Source organism: Hipposideros armiger, unplaced genomic scaffold (assembly GCF_001890085.2).
Source record: "Hipposideros armiger isolate ML-2016 unplaced genomic scaffold, ASM189008v1 scaffold_661, whole genome shotgun sequence".
Lineage (NCBI taxonomy): Eukaryota > Metazoa > Chordata > Mammalia > Chiroptera > Hipposideridae > Hipposideros > Hipposideros armiger.
In genome coordinates this window covers 288,221-303,877 of record NW_017732011.1, presented here as the reverse complement: position 1 = coordinate 303,877, position 15,657 = coordinate 288,221, and the positions used below count along the sequence as shown (strand labels likewise).

The 15,657-nt window shown below is 34.6% G+C and overlaps 1 protein-coding gene and 1 pseudogene across 3 annotated transcripts in view; both read right to left on the bottom strand.

Moving 5' to 3' along the window:
• OSTN (osteocrin) overlaps positions 1 to 14,394 on the bottom strand; it is a 39,459-nt gene extending 25,065 nt beyond the window's left edge. For 2 of the 3 annotated variants that reach the window (XM_019626141.1, XM_019626142.1), the window contains exons 1-2: positions 14,212 to 14,394; positions 1,494 to 1,592 (exon numbers count right to left, since the gene is read on the bottom strand). In XM_019626141.1, the coding sequence (XP_019481686.1) occupies positions 1,494 to 1,592 (99 nt within the window). In that variant the 5' untranslated portion in view covers positions 14,212 to 14,394. Of the gene's footprint in view, positions 1 to 1,493; positions 1,593 to 13,176; positions 13,236 to 14,211 lie in introns of all 3 variants that reach the window. The other variant, XM_019626143.1, reaches the window with a different exon arrangement.
• LOC109372720 (40S ribosomal protein S29 pseudogene) lies at positions 3,681 to 3,822 on the bottom strand (annotated as a pseudogene).
• Positions 14,395 to 15,657: the final 1,263 nt, after the last annotated feature.

Sequence of the window (15,657 nt, the reverse complement as noted above, 5' to 3'; positions counted from 1 at the left end):
CCAGCTTGTGAAGTTTGTCGTTTCCTCTCCTAGGCCCAATCACAGTATTTTTTAAATGCTCCTACTAACAATCTTGAGTTATTGTGGAGGCCAGGAGATACTTCTTTTTCAAGATCCTGAGAATATCCCTATGGGAAGCAATTTAGCTCCGGGGATCTCTTTTCTATTCCCCTTTAATTAAATTCTCCATGTGCCAGGTTCTTGGTCTCTTTTTCTTTGCTTCCTGCCTTTCTTTTTGAATTATTTCTTCCATTCTCTTATTGTCTCCAATAAAACAAAAGAGTAGCGTTTTCCAAGCCTTTTCAGGTTGACTCCCGCAAACCTCTTTTGAAACACTTATAGTCTGACACATGGACTCAAAGCTATTGAGCCTCCTGTTTTCCAAACCAATCGAATCTGCAGTAAGTCTGGTCAGTTCTTCCTGGGAAATCTTTCTTGTTTCTGCTGTTTCTGATTCTCATTAGTAGTGACTTTTGTCAGGTCTTCCTCATTGGTTAGTGTACACTCTTAATCACCTTATAACTTGTTTTTCTATCTTTTCTATCCCTCTCTTTTCGATCTTATCCTTAATAGTGCCATGAAGTTAATTATCCCCCAACACCACTTTCATATAAAGAGAAAGTTAAAAATCTTTTACAGCTCTTTGTTACTTACAGTGCAAATTCTACAATATGGTTCCAAACTCCTCTTAAAATCTCAGTTTCTATCACTTCCTTATATAAGACTGACAGCATAGAAACTGGAGAAGGGAAGAAAGCTATAATCATGAAAAGAAACGGAAGAGCAGGAGACAAACATTCAAAGGGCAAAGATAGATCTTTTACTATCTCTCAGTATATCCTCCAAAAAATGTTTTCATTTTTTCAACTGACATACGTACAAAATAGAGTTTTGTTTCTTTTTAAAGATATTAGTAAACCTCAAAAAACATTATAGAACTCAAATAAAACTTGTTCTATGGTAAATGCATTTCAGACTCTCGCTTTATGTTATTTAACAAGTACAAAGAATATGTATTTCTAAGAAGATCAAATAAACCAAATTAACTTGTCTTTCTGTGAAGATGTCTTTGTATTTCTTTTCCTTTGTATTTTTGTCATGGCAGGAAGAAAACATTTGTAATGTAACAAGAATTTTGGCCAAAAGCACTCAAATTTTGACATGTAAACAATTTCAAGTTTCACATAAAGCACTTTAACTTTATGTAATTGATTTAATTATAAATATGGCTGCAATTAAATAAATTTTTTCTTATGACTTTTGTTCAAGGGATAAAATCTTTCTTTTTACTTCCAGTTTTCCAGGGTTTTTTTTTTAAGATTCCTGTTTTTCTCTGATTCCACAGTGAGGATATGACAGACAAAAATGCTAATTTCCTTGATTTTGTGTTATCAAGGCATCTCCTTATTTGTAGTAGCACCTGCTTCTGACATTAGTAGAAATGGCTTATGTTCATAAATAGTACAGTGGTCCCTTAAGTTAGTTTTTATTACCTCTGTTGCTGCATCCACTGAGAGCACTTTGCCTGAGGTCCACAACATCAATGTTACAGCCAGGATCCAATGTGCACTTGCCAATCTCCAGTCCAGCATCTAAGGGTCACATCCATCAGGGTTAACATTTATGAGTTTGGCATATAAAGATAGAAAATAAAACTCCAATAAAGCTTGTTATAGGCAGATGATAAACCATACTATTCAGCTTCTATATACTGCAATGCACCTTTTCAAAACTTAACTGATAGTTAATATGAGCTGTCAATCTCCTAGAATGAATTCTATCAAGGCTTCATTTCCATGGAAAAATAGATTGGTATTATACAGCTATCATCATAATTTAATTCAAAGTAACCCAAGTCTGAGAAAAACTCAAGTCTAGTTTGTGTAACTTTATTGTTTGACTGTCTACTTTAGGGATTAGAGCCTCATATACTGAAGGGGAAACACATAAAATTGGTCAGGTATGAGAAAATAAGGCCTGGTGAGGTCTGTGGTGAACCAGAGAGAAAGTGCTATGTCTAAAAGAATTTAAATTCAAAATGTCAAAAAACACCACAGTCCCAATAGGAAAATATCTTTATGATTTGTGATATGTAAGGATTTCTTAAGCAAGATTCAAAAGGTATATCCCTTATAGAAAATATTGTCAAATTTCATTATATCAAAATTGAACACTTCCATATAAGCTACAATAAACAAAATAAAAGACAAACTACATAATGGAATATATTTCCAACAGATATATATAAAAAGAATGATTAGCATTTGGAAAATTTAAATAACTCTGACAAATAAAATTCTAAAAATAGACACACAATTAAGTAAAAATGGGCCTATGTGTATAAGGATACATGCATTTGAAAGTTCATAGCCTCATTATTTATAATAGCAAAAAACTGGAATCAACCCAAGTACCCTACTCAAGAGAAATGGATTTATTGATTGATGTATAGTCATGCCATGGCCTTAAAACAAATGACTTAAACATATATATATTCACTGTTAAAACAAATGACCTAAATGCTATATGTATTTACATGAATAGATTTCTACAAAACAGTTTTGAGGGAAATTAGAATTTTTAGAAAAATACATATGGCATGCTACCATATATATATAAATTGAAAATACACAAAAGAATTCTATTTTGAAGTCTATACATATAATGGAAGTATAAATGAATGCAACTTGATTTAGGACTGTGATTGCCTCTGGGGAGAGTGGGAAGTAAATATGAATATGGAGGAAACATTAAGGGGCTGAATTTTTACCTATATATAAGGAAATATATCAAAATATTAACATTTGTGGTAACCATGGAGATGTCATTTATACATTTTTTTTTATATTACAAACCACTGTACATCCAATTAAAGCTTAACTATGATCTGTATCGGGCCTGTTGGCTGCCAGTTCAGCCTCTCGTAAGAGGCGAAGCCCTGCCGGACAGAGGGAAGGTTACAGGCTCTGAGTTACAACAGAATGGGCTTGCCTTTCTTTGTCCTCTAGTATGACATGGAGAAGTCCTCCAGTCTATCTTTTGTGAATTTTTGTGAATTTTTGAGAAGTCTTAGTAAACTTCTATTACCTTTTTAAAAGATCATTTGGAAACATGCTAGGAGCAAAAAGAAAGGGATGCTAGGATGAATCTGAATAACTGGCTTTGTGTCTTGTTTTTGCATTAGTATTAATGTGACATTGGGTATGTATCATTTAACTTACTTGAGCCTTATTTTCCATGTTTGTGAAGTGAGGAGTAATTCTCACTTCAAAAGAGCTTTGTGAGGGTATAACTGATTCATGTATAATCTTTTAATCTCATATAGTGTTTATAATTTGTAAGTGAAAGAGCATATATGAGGTATTACTAAATATTTCTTTAGTAACTACATTCTCTTTGGTGTGACCCAAGGTTTTCTGTATGGCACTTTCTAAACATATTGCGATGGTGAAACCTCAGTGTAGATTTTAGTAATAAATGTTATCTGCTAGAATATAGACAAATACATGTGTCATGTAAATAGAGTAGCATCTGTATTAACCACGTAGTATTACTAAAACATAAAAGGGAGATAAAAAAATGTATTTAAACACTCATAATTGAAGTCTTTATTTTATGTACAAAGAGCTGACGTTGTTTCTGCAGTAGATAGCTTGCATGATTCATTCATGGAAGTTCACTTAGTCCAACTTAATGAAGCCTGTATCCTTCGCAGACTGACGGAAACACTGGGGACACATATTGAGGCCGTATTTCCGGATTAGACCAAGAAACCTGGTGGAAGTTTCTTGGATGGCTCCAGTAGAGCTGCTGGTGACCCATCTTTCTCTCTTGGATGCAATGAGGTAAAAAAAAGCGGAGATAAAATATTTTACCATTGTCTATTACATTATCTTAATTTTCGTAATGCAGATTATAATTCTCTGTAATCTTAATATTCATGTAGTGCAGTCTCAATTAGTTCTTTATTATGGCCCCAATTGATCTATTTTGGAATCTTGTCACATAATATTAATCACTAGCTGCTTCTCTGTATTTCACCCTTTTGGGAAGAGGGCAGTGAATCCTCTCTGTATTCTAATCCTGACAAATTGATATTTGAGCTGAGTGTTTTGGTAAATGTCAAAAAAAATACAAAAAACAGAACAAACCCCAAAAACCTCAATAAGTCATGATTATTACAATAACCGTAAGTCTTTAAATTGAGACAATAGAAAAATAACGAGAAAGAATGCAATGTTATCTGGTAAAAAATACCAACCCAGGGCCGGCCGAGTGGCGCGATGGTTAAGAACTGGCTTGGGATGCCAGAGGGCCCCAGTTCGGATCCCACATATGAGGGCCAGTGACACTGCCCACCACAGCTAAGATGCTGAACAACAGCTCAACCTGCAGCTGGGCTGCCCAGAGTCGCCTGCAACAGCATAGGCTGTAGCCCCTGTGGCAGTGGGTTGCCATGGGCTACCGTGTGTAGCCAGCAGCCAGCGTGAGCGGCCAGCAGCCGCAGTGAGCGGCCGTCAGAAGACGGCGACTGATCTTCCTCGCCGGAGAAGAGCGCAATGATGGTGCCAACTTGGGCCAGTGAAACAACGTCCTCCACAACTAGACTGAAGAACAAAAAGGCAGCAACTTGCCTGTTCCCCTTCCCCCAATTCCCCAGCACTGTTCCCATCCCCCAATTCCCCAATAAAAATCTTAAAAAAAAAATACCAACCCAAAACTGTATTGCCTATTCCTTTAGAACGTCAGCTACTGAATCATATATTTTCCTTCTGATTTTGCTGATGTCTCTTACTTTCCTTAACAAAAAGGAAGCTATATTAAAGACATAACTGTATTTTAAAAATTATCTCATATTTCTGGCATCGCTCTTGTTTTAAAAATAAAATAGCTCTCCCATTCAATCAAAGATAAACTACAATTGTGATGTTTTTCTTCCTCGTTTTTTATCATGTTAAAAACAGTTTACAAAGTATGAAACTGCCCAATTTTATAAGCCTTTCCATGTGGATTTCCTTTAACTATTTTTATGCACGTTTTACTAACCAGGTTTTTCTTCATCTCTACCAATCTTATGAATGGCACAGGATGATGGGTGTTTACAATATTGATGATTATGTCTGAAGCCTATATTTTTATGCTTGGGTGTATATAGGAAAAAAGTCATAATGTATCATCTTACAGATAACCACATCCTGATTATTTGGATAGGGAGATGTAAAAATAAATGCTGAGTTTAAATACACACATTTAATGGTTTAAAGCCATGCTTGTAGCCAGTTAACCAAAGGCCAAGTTCCTAAATATGGCATTTGGTACACTAATGAAAACAAACACCCTGGCACCTGCCACACAAAAGACATTTGATTAACTAGTTGAAACTGATTGCTACAAAATTAGAAACAGAGGAAATTATAGGGAGGGAAGGAAAAGACTAGGTTCAGCTCCATTTCCCTATTTTGTTGATAGTGGATAAATATAGCCCATGATTTAAAAATCTGCTCAGCCCTATGTACACTCCAGATCACAGAAAGAACACTCAAAGGATTTTCATTGTGTGAACACACCAAAGTGGATGTGTTTGCAATTTTTTCAGTACACCAATAATTTTTATTGAGTAATTTTTGAATAATATTCCTTTGGGTAATAAGGAACTTTAAAAAAACAGTGGGCATGAGACCTGCCTTAAAAGATTTGGTGTATATTTCATTTTTAGCTAGTTGGTCTACTATGTGCATGCACTTTCGCTTTTTAAGTAATGCTGTTGAATAAACATCTTATATTGTGTAACAACTTATCCTTTGTATAAAAGACTTTTCATGTTTAAGATCTCGTTATATCTGGAAGAGATCCTCCATTCTGTGGCTGGAGTGGTGGTAGAAGAAGCAAGGTGGGGAGATGTGAAGTTTTATCATTTAAATTCGGGAAACAACATATTTTGTATTATATTCCTTTAGAACAGTGACAGTGCATATTGACATAATAAAGGCTCTGAAAGTAATGGGTTTAATTATATTTAAACCAGAATTAACTGAGAAGTCTGTTAAAATGAAGAAAGATGATTGCATTATTGAGAATTAGCACTGAAATGAGGCATTACTACTGTGAAAAAAATCCATTCAGTGGGTTGGGCAAAAAGATTGAGAATCGCTGATCTAATTAAAAAAAAAAAAGGAATAAGGGGAAGTGTTAGCGTAAGAGAGGATTAAGCTAAAAAAGAAAAAAGAGAAGCAATGTCAGTATGTGATCTAATGTACTTTAACACTAGTGCCACTTTTAAACTATCTGCCTTTGAGGACTGGTATTGAAGAAAAACAAAGTGCTCAGGTGATTAAGGAAATTTATCTTGAAGAACATCTGACTTATGGGTACTAGATCTAACCATTAGACACTCATAAGAAGGCTGAATATTGATAACTTCTGGGAATTTTTATTTACTCTAATTTCTTAGTTGGAAATAATTCAAAATTGATTCTACCCATCCTTATTTACAATAAAAATTAAAAATAAAGGAATTAAGTCAAAATAAAGGACTTAAAAAGTAATTCATTTTTTTTTATGCTCTCTTCACACTTTGACAGAGCAGACATTTAATTGACATCAATTAGCACATGTTGTAAAGGGCTCTAGTTCGGACACTATGAAACCACCGTGTGTGCCTGCCCACGATCTTTTTTCTCTGAAAATGATGGTGGTCTTCTAGGCAACAGGTGAGGTGGCTTGGCCTCTAAGTAAATCTATAAAACAGAGTACGCTCTTCAGTATACCTTTTACCCTGCCGGTAAGTTATAGTCACTCAGACCTTTTTCATAATAGAGAAAAGCATTAGGAACAGTAGATAACAGAGTGACTAAAATTTTTCTTTTATTTTAAAAGAGGGCCTAAAAGAGACAATGCTTAACACAAAGTCCGTGTAGTTCACTAGATCGAGAAAGACCTGATCGCGGAAATGTGAGATGCAGATTCTGCTTTGGTTTCGTGGCTATTTCACTGTCTGACTTTAGGCAAAACTTGCCTCTGTAGACGGAATAAAATGGGGCTGGTCCAACTGATCTCTAAAGTTGCTTCTAGCTTTTTAAAAGTCTGTTGGTGAAGATGGTTCTTTTCTGTTGGAAGTGCAGACACTGTAGGAGATGACAATAGTTGGTGACCATTTAGCTAGGAAAAACTTTCTGCTGTCCCTCAAAATCAGTGGAGTCTATGTATAAGATTGCATCTAGGTTTTGACATAAATGTGCTAATTTTGAATTTTCTAGCTGAAAGGAAAGGACTGCCAAATCTTTAATTGTAAGATACCATTTCTGGTAAGACATCCCATTTTACAAATGTATTTTAAGAAAGAAAAAACACTACCAATTAAATTATGACATGCTATCAAGTGTAAGACTCATTCTAATTTCAGAAATGTTAATTGTGCATCGGAATGGATGAAATATGGTATATCTATTTTCAGGGTTTTTTTTTTTACTTTTTTTGTCATGTTTAAGTCATTTTGCTCCATTTCCCTACACTTTCAAAACAAAATTTGTTGGAGCTAAGGTTCCAATGGCAGTTATAACTCAGAGAAAAAAAAGATGGTACAATATTTAACTTACTACCAGATTAAAAGTTTAAAAATTACATAATTAATATTGAAAATTTTAAAGATTTGATTGAGTTCCTATTCCCTGCATAGAGTTAACAGTTTTTCTATCAAGGCAAAATAATCATTTAAACATTTTCACAGGTAAAATAATCATTTAAACATTTTCACAAGGAAAATAATCATTTAAATAAATCACAAATCTTAGTAGGTACAGAAAAAATTAGTAGATATAAAAACAGGAATTTTTGGTAATAGGAATTTTCAGATATCTGAAACCACTACCAAATATCACATATACTCACATACATACATATAATTTACACATAATGCTACTACAAAAATCTTCTTTAGATGAACTAATAAATACTTAAAAATGAAACTCTATTCAGCATAAGAAGATTATTTCTGTAATGGTGAGGAAAAACTCAGAATTGAGTGGAAGGACAAGCATAAGTGTTCTTGCTGTGCTATTTATTAGCCTGGTGACCTTGAACAAGATGCATAAACTGTCAAAATTGTCTAATAAAAACTCAATTTATGAATTCACAAAATTTTAATAATTAATTTTAATTTAAAATTATGTGATTAATTTACCAATAGCACACATCATTATGGATTTGGCTTAGGTTTGCTCAATAAGAGTAATACAAGTATTTAATTTTATATTTAATCTTATTTACTAACAATGTATGAAGATATACATGCATCTGTGTAAAAGCACAGCATCATTTTTGTTATTATTATATCTTAGGTAAACATTTTTCAGTGGGAACTCTAAAATGAAAACATTTTGTAAACTACTGTATAAAGTAACGTGGAAAGGTTAATGACATGGTAGAAACGTAATTATTACGGAGCTGAAGGCGGGTTTTGGAGACAAACCCTTCCAGGGCATATAAAGCTTATTATACTCAACAACCACTTACGGAATTTCCGTCCACTTATAGAGACAATCTGCAAAACTTATGCTAAAACACCGAGAGGATACATGACAGTTTGACATGATAATCTTGATATTTCAATGAGTGACATTTAAACAGGGTCTTTAACGTTTTTTCTCATTTTCTTTGATGAGTGAAGCAACCAGGTACTTGAGACACTTGCCGGCTGGAAGGCACAGGCAAGGAAGGATTTTGTGTTCTTTTCTTTATTGGCACTGTGATTCCATAGCTTTGGGGAAATTGGCTCCCCAAACAAAAGAACCGAGTGTGGCTGTGGCACTCAGAACTTTAGAAGTGGGGAATTAGTTTTGGATCCTTATAAACTCAAATAAGAAATTTAAAATCACTGAGGATTTCATCCAAGAACAATTGAATTACAATGTGTAGCGTCTATCGCTAACATGGACATTGCCTACATCGTCTTCACAAAAATACATGTGAGCAATACTCATGGTACGTAGCTATTTGTTCAAAATTCTCTTTGTGAAATTTGTTATTTTCAGTAAATTGTGTGATGGGCATTTTGCTTTATGTTTTGGGTATAATCCTGAAAGGAAGGTGCAAATTGAGACTCATGAATTTAACATTTCCCGTTTTTTTTAATTAAAATATCAGGAATGTGTTCTTTCCCATTTATCATTGCTCTTTAATCAGCAGTAGTAAATTTTCCAAAGTCACAAAGCTAGTTAGAAGACGAGCCAGAACAACTTAACATTTTCAGATGCTCAGTTTCATGCTCCTTCAAGTATAACCTATTTGTGGAAGTATAAAACATTTTTCCATCTCCAAAACAAATTGCTTATAAAGTGAAATGTTTATGGATAAGGTCTTCTTGGAAGACAGTTGCGTTTTAAAATGACTTTCCCTAAATGCCACAAATCGGGAAAAAATATAATTTACTAGTATACATGTGTTAACTAATTTTATTCTATTTGGCACCATTTTCATTCTTTTTTCAGACACTATTGCCTTCCAAAATTCTAAAATTTTGTTGTTAAATATCTCTATTTTTATTCTATTTGGAATTTCCAATCATGATACTGGTATCTTCTTTGCAAAAATTTAAGAAGAAAGTAACCTGCAATGACACTTTGAAGGAAGATCCCATTATTCTATAAGAAAGAAGCCCAGGTATGTATGTTTAAGAAAGTATTTAGTTGTCACTGTAAACTCCTTGAGGGTAGGAACCATGTCATGTTCACCACTGTATCTCAGCACTCAACAGAATGTGTTGTATAGAGCCCATATTTTGTGTTGAATGAATGCATGAAGCAGCCTGGTGTGGTCATAAACAGGTCAGATATTAACATTCCAGTTTTATTAACATGGAAACTCGGCTTAAAGAAGGAGAGTGATTTGCCCCAGTTTTATACCTACAGTAATAGGTGATAAAGTTCATGCCAGAATCCCGGTATGTCTATTAATGTTTCACATCATAAATTCTCATTCTAAGGAAAGGGACATGCATCAATATTCCCTAATAATTGTCTCAGTAGAGTTCAAGATTTCTCCTTATCAAACATTGATTTTGCTTAGATCCTTGAATTATTACAAGTTTCTTGATATAAAACTAGGTCACCTAGAAATAGAAGATAATTTTGTGTATGATTGGATACAACTCTGTTAAGCGTTGTTTAATTCTAATGCTTAATAAAGGGAAAAACATGTATCTTTACAACTATGGCAGAGTTACACATGACATGCTGCTGGGCCTTTTGATACTTGGGCAATTTTTATGTGCTATAAGGAGGTTTTAAAGGGTAAAGTCGGATAAATGCAGTTAAATAAGGCATATATATAAGCTTCAGGATAATATGGAGTATCACCACCTCCTTCACCCTTTATCCCACTTTGTACTTATATATAATATTTAATAAAATATCGATTTACATTTTAATTACACTCAAATAGCCAATCTAATCAATGAAACAATACTTTCTGAAATGTGGATGAAGGCCCAAAGTATAATTTTTATGTTAACAACAGGATGCATTTATTAGGTATATACTGTACACCAAGGACGTTAACAGTGAATAGTCACTCTTCCTGTCCTCCAGTTGCTCACAGCCTGGTGGAGATGGAAGCCCCTTGACCACTGCTCTGCCAGCAATTTCCTCCTGCAATAGCACTCTTCCTGGAATGCTTCCATTTCCTTCAATCCCAATTTTTGTAAATAACCTTTTTTTTTTAACATTTGTGAGGACTTTATTATTCTGAAATTAATCTATCTCCTTCTATCCTCATATTAGTCATGTTAGATCTATATGGAAAATATTATAACTATTTTTTTTAAATAGATGAACTGATGCAACCTGGGTTACTTTAAAACCCTGGTTTCCTAACTCCTGGGAGTGTGTGGATACTTTCTAATACAACAAAGTGAGTTAGTAGAAAGAGTTTGGTTGGCGCTTAAGTTACGGAGACCTGGGTATGACCAGGCATGGTACTTAGCCTCTCTGGTTGAATATATCAGGAAAATGGAGCAAAGACTTAGTGTGAAGGTTTAGTATAAGGATTAGAAATAATACATGTAAAGCGATTGGCACAAAATACTTATTCAATAAATAATAGCTATCATCCTGATATTGCCTTCTAAATATGGCAACTTTTCAAAATATTTCTACTTTTTTATTGTTATGGGGGAAAAAAACAACCCTTTTTACCCTTATTCATTTTAAGAACAAAATTAGTCCTTGAAATCTAGAATTATGACAGTGATGTACAATAAAATATAGTAAAGTAATGTTGAGTGGGGAGAGGAAATTTCACTGGAGTTAACATTTGATGTTACAGTATATTATACACTATCGTTAATTTCAGCCATAATATTTCTATGAAAATATTAGCATACAATTAAAGAGAATATTCTAATGGGAAGAAAACAAAGGAAAGAAATCTTGGTTATACGCAAAACAATTATTCTTCTAGCTGTAATTATATCAACAGAAGATAATTTTTAGTTGAATTTTAATATAATTATATATGAAATATATTTTTTGGTTTATAGTTCATAAGCTATCTTTATTGTCTTCAATTTTTAAAAAGTCTTGGATTATGTTGTTAGAATCATGGTTTTCACTTAGTTTTTGTAATATTGACAATATAGCATAGTCAGGTTTCTGTCATGAAAGCAGAGCCACCATAGGTTTTATGGGAATTAAGGACTTTGTTACAGGAACTAGACTTTACTCAGGCAAGGGAGCCACTGGAAGGGGACGACAGGCTGTGAAGGAGGTAGAGGAAGAGAGGACATCACTTTCCAATCCTTTTGGCGTCCTGGAGTGGATGGACAACTCAGAGCTTGAAGGGAAATGTGACCTTCACTGTGGGGCCACAGGGATGCCCCTGGAGAGGACCACGGGGAGCCAAAGCTATGATTTTGTGGGTCAGCAACTAAGCTGCCAGTGGTGGGCTGGATGACATTTTTAAAGTGCATTTTTTCACATGTTTAGAGACTTACATGTCATAGGAATATAGAATTTTAGAAAGGAAAGGGATGCTCATTAGAAATCATCAAATTTAAATCTTCAGTAGATGAAGAGAGTGAAGCTCAGAGACAATGAACTTGCCCAAAGGAGAGGGAATGAAGGGGAGATATAAAATGGATGAAGAGGGGAGGGAACAGGGGGAGGCATGGCAGAGGAGTTGTTCCTGGAGGGAGCAGGTGCTCGGTGCTGAGGGCTGAGCTGATGGGGCATTGAGAAGGGAGAAGGGGCAAGGATGGGCAACAGCTAGTTCAAACCAAACAAGGCACCAGGCAATTACTGGCAGGTGGTGCTATCCACTGCTGCAGGGAGGTACCCTGAGAATGATTTGGAGGAGAGGAGAACTCAGTTAAAAATGCCTCTAATCAGAGAGATCTTTAGGCACATGGGAGGTGACCTGGCTAGAGATGTGCCTAGGGCTAGGAGAGAACTTGTGGCTCACTTTTTGTACCACCACAGACTCCAGTGTTACTAAGTGGAGAAGGCATCCCCAGGAGGCTGAGTGAAAGCTGCTAAAGCCAGGACTGAGATCAAAAGCCTGGTTTCCTGACTCCAAACTTGTGTTCCTCCAATGGCACCCCTGAATCTAAGCAAAAGTTGTCTGGTGGGGAGGTATCACAGAAGATGAAGTTTTGGCAAGGAAGTTAAATTAGATGATGTCTAAAGATCAGCCCTAGGATTCTCTTATACTGGGTGTTCACTCTCTAATACAGGGGGAACTGCTGACATAGGAGCTTCCCCAGGTCATTTAGATATGCAGTATCCTGGCACTTCTAGTTCTTGTTTCTCTTTCAATAGTAACAGAGTATTATTGAGCCCTACCATGTTTTTAAGACATGCCCAAAGTGGCACAGCTACACAGTGACAGAGTTGGGGCAATATTATGGGACTGCTTACTTTGAGTTCTGTTCCTTTAAGACATGCTCAATTCATCTAATTTTATTATACAAATATTCAAATCATTGAACGTATTTGAATAAGAAGTTAAAATTATGGCCCCGAGGTCCCCAAACCTACTCTACTAAACTTATCTGCTTCTCTACTGCCCATGATTCATTATAGAAGAAGAAACTCAAAACCCTGAGAAATAAGGGGGAGAAAGCAAATGTCAACCTTAAATACCTTAAATAACTTATTGAATGAAGCCATAACGCAATTTACTTACAAAGAGGAGACTTGGATTCTTATCTACAGGAAGCTCTCCTTAGAAAAGTTCTATGATTGCTGACGAGCAGTACCAAAGTAAAGAGAAAACACAAAATGTGTCTGATGTTTTTGAGGAGACCATTAAATATGATATTATCAATCCTATAGCTGATTAAAATAATCACAAGCAATTGTTAAAATTAATTTCTAGAAGGATAACTCAGAAACAAATAATCATATTTCTAAATCTATAGATTATATTATTGTAATTTGAAGGAGCATTGGTTTGCATTGCTAAAACTGAATTTAGTGAGTGTACACTATTTCCGCAGAACAAAACCTGAAACAAAAATTTAAGTTTGTTCTTAAACAGAACTCAAATGTATATTTCAGAGTAACTCCCAATTCAATCATCTAACAGCAAAAGCACTCTAAATACTGAAAAACAGACATGATATAAGTCTACTCTAAACTGTATTAATATCATACTTGCATACCTGAGTTTTATAAGAAGGAAAACAGAAGATACTTTAAATTTAAAGAATATAGAATTTGACTTATTTAGGAATGTTTCTTTGGCTCCAATTTCAATAGAAATAAAGATAAGAGAAAAACTTTCTTTCATACATAGGTTTTCACATTAAAAATATTTTTTGTTCTACCTAGGTTTTTAAAAATAAGTCTCTTTTGTACATTAGAAATTTTCTTAACATTGAACATCTTTGATGGAAACAAAATGAATACTATTAAAATACATATAAAATCATTATCTTGAGCTCCCTTTCTGTTTGTTTTGAAATGAAAAACAAAAGCAAAAAATAATGTATAAATAGGAAATGTCTGAGCAAACAATTAGCTCCACCTTAAGTTTTCATTACACAATTATCTTCTTAGATTTTCTACTCATTTTAGAGATGGCAATATGATCCCCCGCAAACAAAATTTCTAATTTTAACAAAATCAAGATATAATCAAAACATTTAAAAAGTATGTGAAGATTTAAAAATAGTTAAAAGGAAAAAACCCTAAATATCAGCTTTTATATTTAACTTACCTTGTGAAAAATCAGGAGATTCTAACTTTAGAGCCCTGTCTTACAGTTTCTTCCAAACTCAGTCCTGATGGTGAGTTTTCTCTCTGAGTTTTTATAGTCTCAGTTATACACCCCTTACTCCAATCCCTGCCTTTCCTTTCTCTTACATCATTTCTACAGATTTTCCACTGAACATTTCCCCAAACCTCCCTTTCATCTCTCTCTCTCTCATTCTCTCTCTCTCTCTCTCATTCTTCTTCTTCATATTTATTATATCTATTGCATTGATCGTGGCATTTAAGTGGCAATGGGGTTTGGGCTTTGGAAAATTTAAGTATACATTAAGTATTGTGTTCACCCTTACTTAGATCCATCACCTCTTCCTGAGGTTTTACTCCAGCTCTGAGATTTACAAATCATATTTGGGAAATAAAATGCACCAAATGTTAAAAAAAGAAATAAAATGTTAAAGAAAGAATCATTAGGGTATTTCAAAGTAAGATTTAGGGAGATTATTATCAGAAACCCACAGTGATTTATTGGTGTATATTTCGGACCCTTAAATGAAATGATTATCTATGGAAATGGTGAGTAGTTTCAGCCTCCGTCAGGTGAACAGCACGCTGTGTCAGTGAAACTGACAGCTACTTCGTAATTAACATTGCTATCCTGGGAAGGCAGTCACTAACAAACCTATAAATACTGAACTGTGACAAGTGGGCTATAAATGCAGACGTCGTAATCATTCTTATCTTGCTCTTGTCCTGCAGTATTTTAATTTCCTTTTAACCAGAAGATTTCTGTCTCTGTCTGAAAGTTTCCTCCATTCCCATTTCCTACTAATTATATTTGCAACCTTACATACACAAATTGTAAAATAATGTTATTAAATCCTAAAGGCAGTATGTTTGATCATTGTGAGCTCCTTTAATTCACCAGTAGATCCCCATTTGACAGATAAAGCAACTGAGGCTAGATAAATTAAGTGACTTGCTGAGATTGCACAGCTAGAAGCAGTGGCAGAGCCAGATTCCAAATACAGATCTTAATTTCATATCCAGTTATTTTCCCACGACTTCATTCTGTCTCACTATTTAAAAAGCTAGAAAAGAGGATCCAAACCATATTAAGTTTTTTTGCACAAATAGAAATAAATTTGTTCTTTTTGGTTTTGCTTAAAAAGCCATTTAAAATACTACTCACTAGTGTAGGAACTATTATATGGTTAATTTGGATCTAGATGGGGAATTGACCAGAGCACACTTGAATTGGTGGGACAGTAAAATGCTTCGTTTTTATGAAGGGTTTCCAGGGATAACATATGTCTCAACAAGCTTGAAATTCGAGCAGTTGGCAGCGATAGTTCACAAGTCAAGATAAAAATACAGCCTAATTGTGGACTCTTGTTTAGACATTACTGCCATAAAACGATTATGTTAAGCTTGAATCCGCATGATGGAAAACTCT